This window comes from Hyperolius riggenbachi, chromosome 10, assembly GCF_040937935.1.
Source record: "Hyperolius riggenbachi isolate aHypRig1 chromosome 10, aHypRig1.pri, whole genome shotgun sequence".
NCBI classification, from domain to species: Eukaryota; Metazoa; Chordata; class Amphibia; order Anura; family Hyperoliidae; genus Hyperolius; species Hyperolius riggenbachi.
Genome location: NC_090655.1, coordinates 231,391,934 through 231,411,752, shown reverse-complemented (window position 1 = coordinate 231,411,752; position 19,819 = coordinate 231,391,934). Strand labels below are relative to the sequence as shown.

Sequence of the window (19,819 nt, the reverse complement as noted above, 5' to 3'; positions counted from 1 at the left end):
AGCATTTATAAAGAGTAAGATAATGACACAGCATACATCATAAAATGTGTGTATAAAAGCACAACTATTGTTGCCCAGCGTGATTAGAACTCGATCTTTCAAGTGACATTTCAGCAGCCAAGCACTATACAGGTGCTGAACTGTGACATAGCATGGTGGATCAGCTCCTGGCAGGGGGGTGAGGCTGTGGAATTTTAACCAAGGATTGAACTTTGTTCCAATCAGTAGCTGATATCCCCTTTCTCATAAGAAATGTTTACTTCTTCTCGAATAGGTCATCAGGGGGTTTGTATGGCTGATATTGTGGTGAAACCCCTCCCACAGTGTGATGTCATGACCATGGTCCTGACAGTTTGCTTTCTGTGAACCGCATTGCATGGTGGGAAATAGCTGCTTTTTTCAGCTGTCAAGCAAGCAATATCTCCATCTTTGCATAGCACTCTCAGTAATGAACATTCCCTACAGATCAATTGGCAGAACTAAAGATGACACCACCAGTGATACATTTTAGAATGTAAATCAGGGAGAGGAAAGATTTTACAATGGGCAAACACTGAATAAATAATCTATAAATTACTATTGTAAACAAAAAGCAATTTTATTAATGTTATTTTCACTACAGTTTCTCTTTAACCACTTTGCATCTAGACTTTGATCTCTTCCCCCCCCCCCCCCCCATGGACCAGAGCAGTTTTGACATTTTAGGTATGTCCATATTTAATCAGCAATGACGTTATCCCTATTTATGGCACCTAAATGATAAATACTATATATTGTTTTTTTTTTTTTTTTTTTTTTAAAGAGAAACCAGGCTTTTGGTGGTATTTTTTTTTTCCCCAAAAATGATTTTGTTTTCTATGCATATGTTACATAGTTACATAGTTATTTTGGTTGAAAAAAGACATACGTCCATTGAGTTCAACCAGTATAAAGTACAACTCCAGCCTGCTCCCTCACATATCCCTGTTGATCCAGAGGAAGGCGAAAAAACCCTTACAAGGCATGGTCCAATTAGCCCCTAAAGGGAAAAATTCCTTCCCGACTCCAGATGGCAATCAGATAAAATCCCTGGATCAACATCATTAGGCATTACCTAGTAATTGTAGCCATGGATGTCTTTCAACGCAAGGAAAGCATCTAAGCCCCCTTTAAAGAGAATCTGTACTCTAATATTCTTACACTAAAAAGCATACCATTCTATTCCTAATTTTCTCCTGTGCCCCTCTGTGCTGTTTCTGCCACTCTCTGCTGCAATCCTGGCTTGTAATTAACAGTTTTAGGCAATGTTTACAAACAAACTAACCAGCTTCTAATAGGCTCAGCTAAGCATAGTGTGTGAGTATGCAGGGGGCCTGCAGAGGGTGTGTATCGCTTCTACCAATCACAAGCAGCCCTGCACATTCCACACAATCAAAGCCTTAGCCCGACAAACAGGACAGAGGAAAGATACATTGATTTATTACAGAGACAGTGTAATTAGGAAGAGCTGCAGTAAGCCCCAGCACATTAGAACAGGCATAGGAACTCATAGGATAGAAGAACTAAGGCTGAAAAAATTGTTACAGAGTCTCTTTAAATGCAGGTATAGAGTTTGCCATAACGACTTCCTGTGGCAATGCATTCCACATCTTAATCACTCTAACTGTAAAGAACCCTTTCCTAAATAAATGGCTAAAACGTTTTTCCTCCATGCGCAGATCATGTCCTCTAGTCCTTTGAGAAGGCCTAGGGACAAAAAGCTAATTCGCCAAGCTGTTATATTGCCCTCTGATGTATTTATACATGTTAATTAGATCCCCTCTAAGGCGTCTTTTCTCTAGACTAAATAAACCCAGTTTATCTAACCTTTCTTGGTAAGTGAGACCTTCCATTCCTCGTATCAATTTTGTTGCTCGTCTCTGCACCTGCTCTAAAACTGCAATATCTTTTTTGTAATGTGGGAAAATAGGAAAAAATAGAAAAAATACAATATTTCTCAGGTTTTACCAATCCCAGATTAAAAATAAAAAGTGCTACTGTAGAGAAAAAACACATTTTATTTAGCCATTTCTCCTGTTTGTCATAAAATTGAAATTATGTTCCTGTCACAATTTATGGTGATGATACTTGTTTCTGAAATAAAGGTGGCTTTTTGCTACAGTGTGTACTTTGCAATAAAAAATTGAGAAAAAAATTAAAAATACTTTAATTGGTAAAAATTCGGCTCCCCCAGTTTGAAGTAGCTAGATGTGCCCCCAATATTAACCCCCCTATAGGTTGCCAGGTGTGGACCCAGGGTTATGTTCTACCCAATATAGATAACCAGATGCCCCTCCCCCCCAGTAAAGGAAACCAGATATCACCCCCCCCCCCCCTATAAATAGCTAGATGTGCCCCCAGTATAGTCAGATGTACTCCTAGTATAAGGCCACCACTTTAGGTAGCCGAATGTTCCCCCAGAATCAGCTCCCTATAGGTAGCTATATTTGCCCCCAGTATTAGGTCGTCCCCCAGTATAGATAATAAGCTGTGCCCTGAGTATTAGGTTCCCCTCCATATAGACAGCTAGATGTGCAATCATTATTTAATGTGTCCCCCAGTATCAGGGCCCTCCAGCATAATCTAATGTGAAGCCTGTCACCCCCTCCCCCAGTTTGTCCCCTTTGTATCAGGCAGCCCCCCCTTATAAGGCAGTCTCCCCTTGTATTAGGCAAGCCCCCATCTGTAAATAAAAACCTAAAAAGTAAAAGCAGAGCTCACCTTCCAGGATGTAGCTGTGATCGTGCTGCAGGATCCTCTGCTCACAGCTCCACAGTCAGCCCCGTACTGCCGGGCACACCAGGTCCTGGCTTGATGACATCATCAAGCTGAGACCAGGTATACATGGAAGTACAGGGCTGACTGCGGAGCTGTAAGCAGAGGATCCTGCAGCACGATCGCAGCTAGATCCTGGAAGGTGAGTCCTGCTTTTACTTTTCAGGTTTTTATGTATTGGTGGGGGCATGGATGAGGGAGGAATGATCAGTGCTAATGGGCACAGCGCTGACCATTCTTCTGCGGTGGGGGGGTCCGCTAATTGCCTTATGCCTGGTACACACCATGCAATTTCCCATCCGATAGATGGGTCGAATAGATCATTTCCGACAGGTCCAATCTGGTTTCCAATCGTTTTTCTGATCGATTTGCATAGAAGTGATCAGAAATTCAATCAGAAAAAACGATCAGAAATCCGATTAGAACTGTGAGAAATGATCTATCCACCCATCTATCTGATAGGGAATTGCATGGTGTGTACCAGGCTTAAGGGAACTCCGGTTCCCTTAGACCAATTAGTGCAGAAGCAGACTGTAACGGGAGTGCGCTATATATAGTTACAGTGAGGCTCTGGCCATCTATGGTTTGCTACAATAGAGTTTGAAAAGCTCATCTTTTTATTGTTAATCAAGTCAATCAAGTCATCTGTTTCTGATCAGTTTTGAAGAAAAAAAACATGTTTAAATGAGAAATGTCATTCCTGTTCCTTCAATGGCCACTTACCAGTCTGTTAAATCTGCATGTTCATTATATGAATTGTAAAAGACCATCATCATATTCATAGGTGTGTCTATAAGAATTGAGATGTACAGGTGACTAAATAAAATGTATAAAGAAAATGAATTCAGATTTTGTTTATTAAGTTTGATGGTGCCCACACGTGACATTTTTTTTTTTTTATTAGATCATTTAATTAAATTATTCCCTTAGATCGAATATTTTTCCAACATGTCAGATTGAATTAAAAACAAAACAAAAAACGGGATAATCGTTTGTTTTTCTTGATAAAAAAAAAAAGATTATTTTTGATTATTTTGGTCGAATAAATGGGAAAATCAAACATTTTTTTTGTACCGTGTATAGGCATCATTAGTATAATCAATGAGATGTCAGTTCTCCAAATATACGCAGATTTTGTTGCAATTTTGTATGCTGCTTAAGGCCCATACACACGTCGGATTTCCACGAACGACGGGTCGTTTGAACGTCCCGTCGTTCGCCCGCTAAATCGGACGTGTGTACAGACTATCGTTCGCTTGATAAGAGTGATCGCTCAAACTCACTCTTATCAAGCGAACGATAGTCTGTACACACGCCCGATTTAGCGGGCGAACGACGGGACGTTCAAACAACTCGTCGTTCGCGGAAATCCGACGTGTGTGTGGGCCTTTAGAATTGTGACAATTAAATTCCTTTGCTGATAATTTGACAATTTGGCTTGAGCCTATACTGAGCAACATGCAATTTGCAACACAATTAGCATCCTTGCTGAGTTATGGAGGTCCTAGGAGATAAAAGGCTCCAACCAACAACAACAACAAGCCCCTCCCCTTCCTGCATGTCTTATCTTCTATCATGTTGTTGTGATATCTGGTAGACACAAACACAGGAGACACGCGATGCAGCCACCTAGAGCAGCGTCCATTACACAAAGGCTTGTCCCTCACCACATGCTATAAACATTCTGGGGAATATGTCTAACAATAACATTTCTATAGCGCTTTTCTCCCATAGGACTCAAAGCGCTTAGGCTCTCATAGATTCAGTAGTTGGTAGTAGGATGAAGTATTAACACAACAAAAGTTATATTTCTGCAAATGTTAAAATGAACATGTGGGTTTTCAGTCTGGATTTAAACATGTCCAGAGATGGAGCTGTCCTGATCTGTTGAGGTAAGGAGTTCCAAAATGTAGGAGCAGCATGACAGAAGGCTCTGGGACCAAAAGTTTTCAGGTGGACTCCGGGTATGACTAGATTTAGAGCCTGTGGATCTGAGATTGCAGGGATTGCTACACAGCTGTAACATTTCTTTCATGTATCCAGGGTCCAGATAACAAAGTGATTTAAATGTCAGTAGGCCGATCTTGAATAGGATCATCCATGTCGGTTAACAGTCTGGCAGCAGTATTCTGCTGTAGGCAGTACAAGTCCTTTTTTGGAAGGCCAGTGTAGAGAGTGAGAGCATTACAATAGTCCAGTCTGGGTGTAATGAAGGCATGAACTATAGTTGGTAGATCTTCTGGGGGGATGAGGTGCTTGATTTTTGTGATGTTCTTCAGGTCAAAATAGGATGATTTCACCACAGCAGAGATGTGCGTTCTGAAGTTTAAATCCCCATCAATTAGATTTTGTAGCAGGATCAATTAGAACTCCCAGGCTACACACACATTTAGAGCTGTGTAGATCCGTGCCTCCTATTCCCAGTGGTGAAGACTGCAAGTTAAGTTGTTTTGTTGTCATGCGCTGCCCTCCGATCCGAAGGACTTTAGTTTTGTCTGCATTTAGTTTCAGCCAGCCAGTTGTCACTCATCCATTGCTGTAGTTTGCCTAAGCAGGCGTTTATAGTTGAAGATGGGTCTGTCACACCAGGCTTGAAGGAAAGATATAGTTGGGTGTCGTCTGCATAGCAGTGGTATGTCAGGCCATGTTTTTGGATTAGTTTTCCAAGCAGTAAAGATGGGAAATTCATGGATAATACAATTTTCAACATTTTTTTTGTTGTTTTTTTTTATTCACAAGGTTCCAAACAGGCCAACATCTCATAACTTTTCAAACTTTTTATGGTGTAATCTTGTCATACTTCACAGTATTTTACATCAATTCAGAATACAGTAGAATCCTGATATAATAAAACTACTTACTATAACAAAAGTTGTAACACCCCTGCTCCCCCCCCCCTCATCCCCATGCAAATTTGGCTAGAATGACAACCCACGTGATGCGGCTCAAAGTCAGATCATGCTGCATCGGCTAACTCGAGCGTCTCTGGAAGCGCGCAGAGAGGTGAGTAAGACCTCTTTCAGATGTGCAGCTGGCAGGTTGCAAATTCATGGGAAAATCCACAGAAGAGCTCAGCACCATCTTCCATAAATATAGCTATTGTCATTGCGTTATCTGTTGACAGCTGTCAACAGATAACACCATATTTTAATGACAATAAAGCGCTATATTTATGGAAGATGGTGCTGACTGTTCTGTGGATTTTCGCTTGAAGACACTCAAGGTGCAGGAGTGCCTGGGTCATAGCACATTGTTTTCTCCCTCGGTTGGTGCTTAATACATACTGCATTGAGGTGGCAAATTCACCACCTGTCAGGTGCTTTCCTGCACCAGCTGGGCTCTTGTTAGCCCTCAGTTCTGGTACTGGACAGGTGCCCCCCCCCATAGAGTCACATGTGAGAACGGCCGAAGCCACACTCAGATGTGACATGTTGTGGTCCTCTGCCACCGGCTAACGGCATCATATGTCAAGCGTACACATGCATGATGTTACAACCGCTTACATTTGGCTGCATTTAAACTGCACCCAAATTGCACTAGTGGGTGGCAGACAGGACGCTGAACTGCTTGGCAAGCGTTCAGTTTAGTCATCCACCTGAAAGAGGTCTAACTCGGGAAAGGGGGCACTTGGTACCTGTGAAGTTTATAGAGGAGGGACCAAGGGAGTGAGGCAATTGGACACCAGGGAACTGTATAAGGGGGGCAGGGGAGGCCACTAGACATCTGGTAACTGCACAGGGGAGGGGAAATGTTGCATGCAAAATTGGGGTGTAGCTAAAGGTGTGGCAGAGAGAGGAGTGTCTTGATGTGCCTTTTTCCTAGTTCCAAAAGTTGGAGGTATGGTCTGCTCTTCACTCCCCTGCAGTCAGCACAAGCCTTGCCAGGCTACACCAAACACTCCAGCCAATCTGATCACAGAGCAGCCGACCCGGACCTTTAACTGCCCTATCGGTAAATTTGCTTGTCGGAAAGGGGCGAGGCTACATGCTTGCATCAGTAGGATGTGCAGCACTGATATGCTGGATCAACTAGGTCTGGGAGCAGGGATATAGGCTGCTATGGGCAATTGTGCATCTATTATTGCAGCATGTAAATTGCACCCTACAGATTGTGGAAATCAGGGATGGGCTTTCAAGTACTCGAATTTGGAATTCTATTGAAGATTAATTACTGTACATGTGACCGCGGGATGGGGGGTTAACTTACCCAGAAGTATGGGGATCCTATGCATGTTATCGCTGTAATACGCGACCTATGGGACACGTTCCACCACTCACTACCACACTTCCTTTTTCCGCAAGAAGTAGGATGTGGACATGTGGTAGTGAGTGGTTAAAGGTCTCGTATTACAGCGGTGACACGCATAGGATCACGGACTTTTCTGTAGGTTAACCCCCCCCATCCTGCGGTCACAGTGCAGTAATTAATGTTCATTAGAATTCCGAATTCGAGTACTTCAGTACTTGAAAGCCTATCCCTGGTGGAAAGCAATACATTATATGGAGGGGGCGGGGCACGGGATTGGGAATCCGGGACAGTGCCAGTTAAAACAGGACTGTTGGGAACTACAGTAGGTTTATGCCTACCCCCCATCACATTTAGCATTAGGATGTGTTAGCTGCTTAATGGTGGTAATTGATAGTGCAGAACCCTGAGATGGAGAAAAGAGTAGCAGGCCTCTCTGCAGTCATGGGAAAGGTGGGTGAAATTGGTACAGCCCTGCTTACAAATCTATCAACTGATTACATACTTCCCCGTAAGCCTTTGTGCTCAGCAGGAGCCCTACTGTTGTTATATCTTCACACAGACTTTGGTGCTAGTCCAATTGAGGGAATCCAGCGGGAAACCTCATATACCAACGGCCGCATCCTGCAATTTGGTCATGTCCAATTTGGTTGTGAACACCAATTTGTAAAAAGTAGGGGACCCAGCAGGAAACACTAATGCTAAAATTGTACACCAGGATCCTCTTATGGGTTTCGGCACAGCTCTCGCTTCAGCTACTGTGTCTGCTTGTGCAACTTTACAAAGCCCATCTAGTTGGTGGTGCGGATAGAGTTTCCTGCTGGGTTCTCTATTTCTTACGAATTAGTGTTCACAACCAAATTGCTTGAGCCAAGTGGCCGTGGGTCCCCGCAACTAGACTAGCGCTCAGACATTTCCACGTGTAAGGTTGGAATCGCACTGTGTAAGTTGTATAATACACGTGTTGTAATGTGTGTGAACTGCAATGGAGACTGGACATGCAGCGACTTAGTATAACCCATAGATGTGAACTGATCTATAGAAATGTATGGGCAGTGAGTTGAAATGCAGAATTATTCTGCAATGCAATTGATGCAGTGGGAAAGGACCTAGAGGCCCCTGTTCACAGTGCTCAGATGCATTGCAGAATAATTTTGAATGTCAACTCGCTGCCCATACAATGCTACGGGCCTGTTCACATCTATGCGTTGTAACCAATTGCATTTTTCTAACTCACTGCTTGCAGGCTTTGTATTAAAGTCAATGGCCAGGCAGTCTCCATTGCCGTTCACACTCATTATAACCTGTGTGTTATGCAAGTGACCAGTCTGTGCACCTAGCCTAAAGGTGCGTACACACATGCGGCTATAGTCGTTTGAAACGATCATTTCAAATGACGATCGTTTAAAAAAAACCATCCAATGACCATTAAGTCTAATGACGGATGAGCTAGATCGTTAAAAACGAACGATCTAGCTTGGTGGATTTTTTTCCAATGACGATCGTTTGCAAAAGTAGTACATCGTTGGAAAACGGTCGTTCGTACTAGGCTGGATATGCACATTTTGCTATTTCTCCATGGAACTTTTCATTTTTATGCGCAAGCGCAATAGTTGCTTTACGTGATGTAACGTTCGTTCTAACGATCAGATCGTTACACACCTTTAAAAGCTAACTTTACTTAGGTCGTTCTTTCGTCAATTAAAAGTTTGTTCGTCGTTCACAATGAACGATCGTTGTCGCATGTGTGTACGTAGCTTTAGGCCTGGGACCCACTACTAGTGGTGTTTTAGTGACGGTTAGTGATTGACAATGCACTATAGTAGTGGAACCCTATGAGCCTGGTTCCACTGCAGAGCTTGTGCTCAGCGGTCACACTCAAGACATTACATTGATGCAGTGCCAAATGGTGATGGCTTAGGGAATCACAGTAAAATAGCAGACTTCCTAAATTTGGGAAATCACTGGCGCTTTACGATCCATCGCAAAGCGCTGCTAGTAGATTCCAGGCCTTACTCTCCACAGTCATCAGTAACTGTGAAAACTTGAAAAAAACATTAAAGTTTATCTCTGTCATCAACATTATCTGGTTCCAGTAAAATAGTAATTATAACCGATCCTCCTGGTTTGGTTTCCTTAATGACAGATTTGTAATGTAGCTACTATACGGACTTTACGTCTGTATGGCGTACACGGAAAGAAGGCATAGTGTTGCCAAATGCAGTTCCTCTATTTTCCACAAGATGGTGATGTTCCTTGTGGAACGCACAGACAAGGAGGGGTGGAACGCACTGATAGGAAGTTGCAGGTCAAAGGTGAAGCAGAGTGGAGACATTACTGGGACTGGCAGAAGTGGAGGTAACAGTATATATTTCTTTTTTTACATTTACAACCAATAATAACAAGGTGGTGGTATCCCCATCCATCACTAGCTTCTGCTGCATGTGTGAATTTATAATTTTTCAGAGCAGTTATAAACCTACAGTTCTGTTCAGAGACTGTGATCCATTCTCATCAGTCTTCAGCAGAGGAGCTTACACTCTAATGTCCTCACCACAATCACTTATTATTATTAAGTCCTAAAATATTCCACAGCACTGTACAAAGATAACTGATCCATTACCTTCAGCCTCTGCAGTAGAGGAGCTTACACTCTAATGTCCTCACCACAGTCACATACATTTATAGAGTTCTAACATATTGCACACAATGCACAGAGATTACTGATGCATCCTATATAACAGACAGGTGCTCAGCTCAGTGAGGTTGGCCAGTTGACACCATACACGAGGAAGTGAGCAACAGACTTGTGAAACACGTTTTGCCTAATAAATGTATTAAAGGAAAACTGACGTGAGATGGATATGGAGGCTGCCATATTTATTTCTTTTTAAACAATACCAGTTGCCTGGCAGCCCTTCTGATCTAATTGGCTGCAGTAGTGTCTGCATGTGCTGCATGCTTGTTCAGGGTCTATGGCTAAGAGTATTAGTGGCAGAGGATCAGCAGGCTAGCCAGGCAACTGGTAAGGCTTAAAAGGAAATAAATATGGCAGCTCCCATATCACTCTCACTACAGATGTTTTAAGTCATTATATGCTCCTTTTTAACATTTTTAAAATGTTAAAGGGAACCTGAAGTGAGAGGGATATGGAGGCTTCCATATTTATTTCCTTGCAATCAATTCCAGTTGCCTGGTAGCCCTGTTGATCTTCTGGCATACGTAGTGTCTGAGGTAAAACCCCGGAACAAGCATTTGGCTAATCCAGTAAAAACCTGAGTCAGAATACCTGATCTGTTGCATGCTTGTTCAGGGTCTATGGCTAAAAGTATTAGAGACGGGATCAGCAGGCAACTGGTATTGTTAAAAAAGGAAATAAATATGGCCGCCTCCATATCCCACTCACCTCAGGTTCCCTTTAATTTTAACCCCCTGTGAGCACCACCTATCCCTTACTACTATTATTCAGTGTCAGTACTGTAATATCCAATACAGTCAGGGGTGCGACCACCAGGAAAGGATATCAGAGCCTCACATTTGTAGACAGGCAAATCCCCACCTGCTCTGTACACAGTTGCCTCTGGCAGCTGCATCCAGTGAGTGGAATACTGTGTTCTGCATCCCTTGTGTTGTTCCATCCCTCTCAAAAGTTTATGTATTTATCCAGGTAAAAGGCTAAAGGAGTCCATACACTGTTCGATTTCAGCGTTTGATTGATCGATTTGATTTATCTGACAGGATGGAAAATCTAGGTCGATTTGCTGCTGGCAGCAAATCAATGGCTCATAGAGTTTCATTGGATCTAATGGTGCAGCCTTTAGATCCATGTTCAATAGATTTCATTCATTATGAAATCTATTGGAAATCTGTTCCTAGTGTGTGTGGCACACATCAGAAAGATTCCTGTTAGATTTGATCTGACAGAAATCTGTCTGACGGTCTAATCTGCTGCAAATCTATCAGTGTATGGCCAGGCCACCTTTATGTAGTTGCTGTATAGGAGCACCGTCTGCTTGTCTTCTCTTCAGGTTAGGTGCACACATAGGATAGCGTGAAATTTGGCGTTTTTTTGTAGGTGCGTTTGCGTAATGCGTTTTTATTGCATTTTTTGTGCGTTTATGTTCTTGATGCGTATTGCATGCGTTTGTGTGCATTTGCAGTTCGCTAATAGAAAACACATATGCGTTTTGTATGCGTTTTTTTATGTGTTTTAAATTTAAATATATGAAAATCATAGGGGTGGACAACAGGAAGTGGAAAAACGTCAGAAATCTATGTTTTTTAATTAGAAACGCATGAAAAACGCATGCAAAATGCAATGCATATGCGTTACCATAGACTTTCATTATTTGCGTTTTGGCATTCAGCCTGCATATTATGCAACACTGCAAGCGATTGCCAAATGCTTACTGTAAATACTCATAGAAAACGCGTATGCATAAATTTCATGCGGCCCATAGACTTCCATTGCTGCATAAAATGCAGCGTTTTACGCTCCGCAAGCGTTTCTGCCGTGTGTGCACCCGGCCTCATAGGACAGTGCAAACTGATCAGGAGACAGTACAGAACAGCTTGTCTGTACAATTATCTGTGCTAAACTGTCCCCCAAAATAAATTATAATTTCAGGAGACATCTGGGTTGCTTAAAACGTTTTAGCAATAGTTGTTGCTGTTTGTTACTTTATAACCTGGATTGTGAAGAAGGCAGTTGTTGAGCTATTGATACTCAGCCATGGGCAGCACAGTGGTTAGAGCTCTCGCTCTGCAGCAGAGCGTCCCCGGTTCAAATTCCCGGTTGGAACAGAGTTTGTATGTTCTCCCCGTGTCTGCATTTCCTCCGGTTTCCTCCCTCATCCCAAAAACATACAAATAAATTAATTGGCTTTCCCCAAATTGGTTGGCCCTAGTCTATGATACATACACTACAGGATATAGACATAGACATATCAGTATGGTAGGGACTAGATTGTGAGCCCCTCTGAGAGACAGTTAAGTGATAAGACTATATACTCCGTACAGCGCTGCAGACGATATCAAAGCTATATAAGTACTAAATAATAATACTAATCCTGACTAGCAAATCCCTCATTACCGTGTCTCCCTTCCACCCTCTAGGTAAAAAAGAGAGACGGAGAAAATGCCAACAAAAAGATCCCGGTACTGCTGACGGGAGAGGTGAGCAGTGCTGGGAATTATAGGACATTATACAGTAACTGATGTGTCTGGATGGTGACTGTATCATTGTGTGTGTGTGTAAGGTTCCTATAAGGTGTCAGGGAGTCACTGTCTATTACTCCTTATAGGAGTTGAAGTATTTAGAAGGACACAGCGATTTGCACAAGGACCTCAGAATGAAGAATCATTCGTCCCTCACATCATCGGGTAAGAGGAGAGAGCAGTATGGAGGGTCCACCTAGATTCCCCCTCTTCCTAACATAAACACATAGAAACCATGATATTTAATCAGACCTCTCTTACACAGGCAGCTGCCATTGATTTGCCTGCCTGTCAACTATTTGTGTGGATCTGCCAGATGTTTAGAGGCAGTTACAAGCATTTGGCATAGGTAGTGTGGTGGTGCTCTTCCTATGGGTAGTGTGGTGGCTCCTGTCCCATGAGTAGTGTGGTGGCACTTGTCCTATGGGTAATGTGGTGGCACTCATCCCATGGGTAGTGTGGTGGCCCCATGGGATGAGTGCCACCATGGGTAGTGTGGTGGCACCCATCCTATGGGTAATGTGGTGGCACTCATCCCATGGGTAGTGTGGTGGTGCTCTTCCTATGGGTAGTGTGGTGGCTCCCGTCCCAAGGGTAGTGTGGTGGCTCCCGTCCCATGGGTAGTGTGGTGGCACTCATCCCATGGGTAGTGTGGTGGCCCCATGGGATGATGGCCACCATGGGTAGTGTGGTGGCCCCATGGGATGAGTGCCACCATAGGTAGTGTGGTGGCAGCCTCCTGCTAAATGCTACATAGTGTGGGTTCCAGTAGTGAAGTAATAACTCTGTTTGTTTATGACTGACAAAATTGTGGTTACCAACTCTGACACACAGTTGCAGCACAGAGGTTGTTCTCTGGCAGATAATCCATGTGAAAGAAGCATTAATGTTTGTGTTTCTTACAGAATCCAGTAACAGAAACCCACCAGAGAGATGTACAGGCTCTCGTTATTCCCAAGATTTGACAAAGAAAGATCACACCATCCCCCACCATTATCAGGTAGGCATAACTGAGGTTGTAGAACTTAAAAATATACTTAAAGTGGACCTGAGCTCTTGCACAGGACAGGAGACAAGCATAGATAAATACACCCTTTATGTATTTAAAAAGTTTAGCTTGTCTAATTCTCCCTCATCTGTGTCTAATCACAAGTTGTAATTCGATCCCTCAGCTGTGTCAGCTGGCTGCCACGGCAGAGAGGCTAATTTGAAAGCACAGGATGTTAACAAAATGTCTGCTTCCATGAAAGCAGGAAGTAGATACACTGCAGATTTATTGCTGGATTTGTAAAAGCTGTGACAAAGAAATGTTTTTCTTTAAAGGTTATTATGCTATTGCATATCTTTTAGAGCAGAGAAGGAGTTCTGAGTTCAGCTCTGCTTTAAAGCCATTGGATGATTCTTGTACGTAAGATTAGGGCAATAAATGTGCCCATTTTCTATGCGGTCATTTGAAAATCAATTCCTCCATCAGAAATTGAGTTTGTGGCCATAGACACATTGATTTTTATCGGCAGATTTTATCACTATAATAGAATGCAACGGGATGCAACGAGCCACATCGATCGTAGTTTTGATTGATCGGCCCAAGGTAAATTTCGTCCAATTGTTCTTGGGGGTAAATCGACGGTCCACAGCATTGCACTGTATTGAAAAGTGCAATGCTGCAGTTCGGTAGATTTTCAATAAATTTCATGGTGAAATCTATTGAAAATCTGTGTGCCGTGTATGAGGGGAATCGATCCCTCTCTGTTCAGAATCAGATCGGAGAGGAATCAATCTGTTTGCCATATCAGGCAAAATCTATGTGTGTATGGTCACTTGCTTTGCTCAAGTTCAATTAGATTTTAATACAAATCTGATTGAGAATTGACAAAAGCACTGCCACTGCAAACTTTTTGCCAGTTGAAGCAGTATGGCAACTAGGTGGATGACAGTCTCCTGCTGCTCCTCCCCACACATGTCAGTCATCTGCTGCTCTTCACTGCACATGACAGTCTCCTGCTGCTCCTCCCTGCACACATCAGTCACCTGCTGCTCTGCTGATCCTCCCAGCACATGTCAGTCACCAGCTGCTCCTCCCAGCACACGTAAGTCACCTGATGCTCCTCCGAACACACGTAAGTCACCTGCTGCTCCTCCCCAAACGTTAGTTACCTGCTGCTCCGCTTTTCAGTCTCCATATATGCGTCAGTCACCTGCAGTTCCTACCTGCATATGTCAGTCACCTTCTGCTTCTCCCCAAACTCGTCAGTCACCTGCTGTTTCCCTACTGCACACGTCTATCATCTGCTGCTCCTCCCAGCACATGTCAGTCACCAGCTGCTCATCCCAACACACGGGAGTCACCTGATGCTCCTCCCCACACGTGTCAGTGACCAGCTGCTCCTCCCCACACATGTCAGTGACCAGCTGCTCCTCCCCACACATTTCAGTCACCAGCTGCTCCTCCCCACACATGTAACTCACCAGCAGCTCCTCCCCACACACGTCAGTCACCGGCTGCTCCTCCCCACACATGTCAGTCACCAGCTGCTCCTCCCCACACATGTAAGTCACCAGCTGCTCCTCCCCACACATGTAAATCACCATCTGCTCCTCCCCACAATTGTCAATCACCAGCTGCTCCTCCCCACACACATCAGTCACCAGCTGCTCCTCCCCACACATGTAAGTCACCAGCAGCTCCTCCCCACACTTGTCAATCACCAGTTGCTCCTCCCCACACACATCAGTCACCAGCTGCTCCTCCCAACACACCTCAGTCACCAGCTGCTCCTCCCCACACATGTCAGTCACCAGCTGCTCCTCCCAACACATGGCAGTCACCTGATGCTCCTCCCAACACATGGAAGTCACCAGCTGCTCCTCCCCACACATGTCAGTCACCAGCTGCTCCTCCCCACACACCTCAGTCACCAGCTGCTCCTCCCCACACACATCAATCACCATGCTCCTCCCCACACATGTCAGTCACCAGCTGCTCCTCCCAACACATGTCAGTCACCAGCTGCTCCTCCCCACACACCTCAGTCACCAGCTGCTCCTCCCCACACACCTCAGTCACCAGCTGCTCCTCCCAACACATGGAAGTCACCTGATGCTCCTCCCCACACATGTCAGTCACCAGCTGCTCCTCCCCACACATGTCAGTCACCAGCTGCTCCTCCCAACACATGGAAGTCACCTGATGCTCCTCCCCACACATGTCAGTCACCAGCTGCTCCTCCCCACACATGTCAGTCACCAGCTGCTCCTCCCCACACACCTCAGTCACCAGCTGCTCCTCCCCACACACCTCAGTCACCAGCTGCTCCTCCCCACACATGTAAATCACCATCTGCTCCTCCCCACAATTGTCAATCACCAGCTGCTCCTCCCCACACACATCAGTCACCAGCTGCTCCTCCCCACACATGTAAGTCACCAGCAGCTCCTCCCCACACTTGTCAATCACCAGTTGCTCCTCCCCACACACATCAGTCACCAGCTGCTCCTCCCAACACACCTCAGTCACCAGCTGCTCCTCCCCACACATGTCAGTCACCAGCTGCTCCTCCCAACACATGGCAGTCACCTGATGCTCCTCCCAACACATGGAAGTCACCAGCTGCTCCTCCCCACACATGTCAGTCACCAGCTGCTCCTCCCCACACACCTCAGTCACCAGCTGCTCCTCCCCACACACATCAATCACCAGCTGCTCCTCCCCACACATGTCAGTCACCAGCTGCTCCTCCCAACACATGTCAGTCACCAGCTGCTCCTCCCCACACACCTCAGTCACCAGCTGCTCCTCCCCACACACCTCAGTCACCAGCTGCTCCTCCCAACACATGGAAGTCACCTGATGCTCCTCCCCACACATGTCAGTCACCAGCTGCTCCTCCCCACACATGTCAGTCACCAGCTGCTCCTCCCAACACATGGAAGTCACCTGATGCTCCTCCCCACACATGTCAGTCACCAGCTGCTCCTCCCCACACATGTCAGTCACCAGCTGCTCCTCCCCACACACCTCAGTCACCAGCTGCTCCTCCCCACACACCTCAGTCACCAGCTGCTCCTCCCCACACACCTCAGTCACCAGCTGCTCCTCCCCACACACCTCAGTCACCAGCTACTCCTCCCCACACACATCAGTCACCAGCTGCTCCTCCCCACACACGTCAGTCACCATATTTGCTGACCCTCACTTGATAATTCGATAGAAATTGATCAGCATTATATCTATATTGTGGATAGAGGTATTAGAATATTATGAAAAAAATATTCTGTCTGATATTTTTGTTCAGGGCGAAGAAGATTTTGATGTGAAAATTGAGGTTAAAGAAGAGGATGAAGAGACGGATGTGAGGGGTGATCAGCATTCTATGGAGGAGAGTGACATAATCGGGATTGGTAAAAAGGATGAAGAACACACGTTTTTGATAGCTGGTGGTCAGCAGGCTACAGAGGTTGACATGAAGGAGACAATTAAAGAAGATGCAGAGGAGACATGTTTTATGGGTGATCAGCAATCTATTGAGAGTGAAAAGTTGGGGACAGTTAAAGAGAATGAAGAAGAGACCTATCTGATGGGTGAAATTATGGTGACTATTAAAGAGGAAGAAGAAGAGACATTTCTGATGAGTGATGAGCAGTCTACAGAAGAGGATGACATGATGGTGACAATTAAAGAGGAAGAAGAGGAGACCTGTGAGTGGGATGATCAGCTGTCTACAGAGGAGGGTGACATGATGGTGACAATTAAAGAGGAAGATGAGGAGACCTGTGAGTGGGGTGATCAGCAGTCTGTGGAGGAGGGTGAAATAAGGACATTTAAGGTGGAGGAGTCTTTGGATCTCAGCAAAGGTACGTGAATAACTCATTTTACTTTTGAAGAAATAGCTACTGCTGGTTGTCCTGGTGGTATATGTTATATTGAGTTTATATCCGTTTAGTACTATGCACTAGGTGCAGCTTTCCTGCAGGGTGGTTCCAGGTGTGCTGTACAGAGGAGTAAATGGAAGAGAAAGCACGCCTATAGCGCATTATCCTTCTTTAATAGGTGGGCAGTAATTACGCATCCTAATTCGCAATTACGCATCATAATTGTAATGCAAAATGTTTAAAAATGTTTTGCATGGTAACGTAATCGCTATTCGTAATTACGCATGTTAGTGTAGTTCAAGCAACATTTTGTTTGCGTTACGTTACGCGCGCATGCAAATCTTTTCCACATATGAACTAATTTTTCATATTCAGTAATTAAATAATAGCCACACATGTGCAGTACAATGGTTGATGAACGCACATTTTATCGCATACACACACATTTTTCGCATTTAATATTTAACTAAGTTGCACATGCACAGTACACTGACAAATATATGAATTCACAAATACCCTCTCTAAGAGGGAATAAATAATACATAACTTTCATTGATTTACTTTCATTGATTTACAAATAAAACAACCACTAGATTGCTTCCTATAACATATAAATTCTCTGTTGGAACTAATGAGCTAGGGGTAAATTATAACTATAAAGAGTGAACAATATCACACCCCTTGAGCTCATTTGACAAATTAAGTAAGTTACACAAACTCCCCACCAGCCGACAACCCAACATGTTTCACTTCTAAAATGAAGCTTTATCGAGGGAAAACATAATGACCTTGATTCACTAACCGGCACTAAGCCGGTTAGTGTGCCTTATCACTCAGTGGGCACAAACTACAGTGCTAACCTTATCTGAGGTTAGTGTGCCTTATCTGAGGTTAGTGTGCCTTATCTGAGGTTAGTGTGCCTTATCTGAGGTTAGTGTGCCTTATCTGAGGTTAGTGTGCCTTATCTGAGTTAGTATGCCTTATCTGAGGTTAGTGTGCCTTATCTGAGTTACTATGCCTTATCTGAGGTTAGTGTGCCTTATCTGAGGTTAGTGTGCCTTATCTAAGGTTAGTGTGCCTTATCTGAACTTAGTGCACCTTAAGTAGCTTTGTGCACACTGGGTTTAGTCGGTACAATTGTACATGGTAGGTTTCGACCTATGGATTGGAGGATGGTCAGTTCTAAAACCAGTAGAAAAGAGCTCTGGTCTCCCAGAATGCTCTCGGAGGAACAGTTCTGCACAATAAACAGCCTAGGCTAAGCCTTAGTTAGAGGGTGGGGTTACGTATCAATATACAGCAATATATAGGAATTGTTTCTGATGCTAAAACCAGGATAATTAACATAGAAATGGCTATCCTGAATAGTTTACTGCATTCCTACTATATGTAGGTACAGTTCCTTTATAACATAAGGGTTGATTTACTAACCGGTAGTCAGCAGCGCTCGTTAAAAAAACAATTAGTGACCGCAATAGAGACTACCCTCGCTCCATGAAGAATAGCGCGCCTTATACTTGGTAACGCTTGTTGCTTCCATAGCAGCGTGCGCTCGTTCTAATTGTGCCCGCCTCTGTGAAGTATCGTGGCGGTCACTACTATGTTAATTAACATAGTAATTAAAGGGACCCTGAGCAGTAGATAAAAATGAAATCGGTACTTACCTGTGGCTTCCTCCAGCCCACCGTAGGCCACTACGTCCCAGGTGTCCTCCTGGCTCCTCTCCAGGTCCCGCTGGTGACTTTATTACCGGTGACACCCGGGCCGAGTGTCGTTAGGACACACGTTGGGCGGGACTGGAAATCTGGGGCATAGTTTTAGGGGAGACACTGGAATGTACAATTCCTTACTATAACAGTATCATCAATAAACATACTGCTCAATATGGAGCCATTTCCCATTATAAATTTATTGCAGCTAGAATTGGTGCAAATCAAAAGTTTGCTACTTAAAACAGAAGGTATTTGCGATTATTTAGATTGGATTGAGCATACGAGGTCTACCACGAAGCATCACTGCTGAATATGCAAATTATTGTTTGTTGACCCTGTAAGCTAAACACACCTCTAGAACCGCTGGAATGCAATGATGTGTCAGCTTGTTAATTGTACAGAGCTGACACACCTTTGCATACCAGCAGTTCTGGAGGTGTGGCTAGCTTACAGGGAGAACAAAGGATGATTTGCATATTCAGTAGTGATGCATGGTGGGGGACATCGTATGCTCCCTCCAATCTGAATAATATCGCAAATACCTTCTGTTTTAAGAAGGCAAACTTTTGTTTTGCATAACATTTTAGTAAGAGGGCTTTTTGGTCCTTTGTAGCCCCTTTCATACTCCTAGGAGTTCTGGTTCACCATGAGCTTGCTGGGTAATCTGTAAAACCAGAATTGGTGTGGTTCTAAATCCCATCCTGTACCACTGGTGTGGGAACCTCTCTGACAGGAAGCTGGAAGAGATGGGCACCAGGGCTGTGGAGTTGGAGTTGGAGTCGAGGAGTCGGAGTCGGGGCAATTTTGGGCACCTGGAGTCGGAGTTGGAGTCGGAGTCGTGGTTTCAGAAACTGAGGAGTCGGAGTTGGAGTCGGAAGATTTTTGTACCGACTCCACAGCCCTGATGGGCACCCCATTATCTCTTCCCCAACTTTCCTGTTACACATACCAGAGCCCTGTGAGATCACTCACTGTCACTG

General features: G+C 44.3%; 2 protein-coding genes across 3 annotated transcripts in view; one reads left to right on the top strand and one right to left on the bottom strand.

Annotated features, from left to right (window-relative positions):
• LOC137534764 (zinc finger protein 84-like) overlaps positions 1–19,819 on the bottom strand; it is a 253,689-nt gene that overhangs the window by 131,064 nt on the left and 102,806 nt on the right. The gene's annotated exons all lie outside the window — the stretch shown is intronic.
• LOC137534752 (zinc finger protein 585A-like) overlaps positions 1–19,819 on the top strand; it is a 32,572-nt gene that overhangs the window by 10,621 nt on the left and 2,132 nt on the right. For both annotated transcript variants that reach the window (XM_068256382.1, XM_068256383.1), the window contains exons 6-8: positions 12,154–12,213; positions 13,161–13,255; positions 16,551–17,109. In XM_068256382.1, coding sequence (XP_068112483.1) covers positions 12,154–12,213; positions 13,161–13,255; positions 16,551–17,109 — 714 coding nt within the window. The remainder of the gene's footprint in view (positions 1–12,153; positions 12,214–13,160; positions 13,256–16,550; positions 17,110–19,819) is intronic.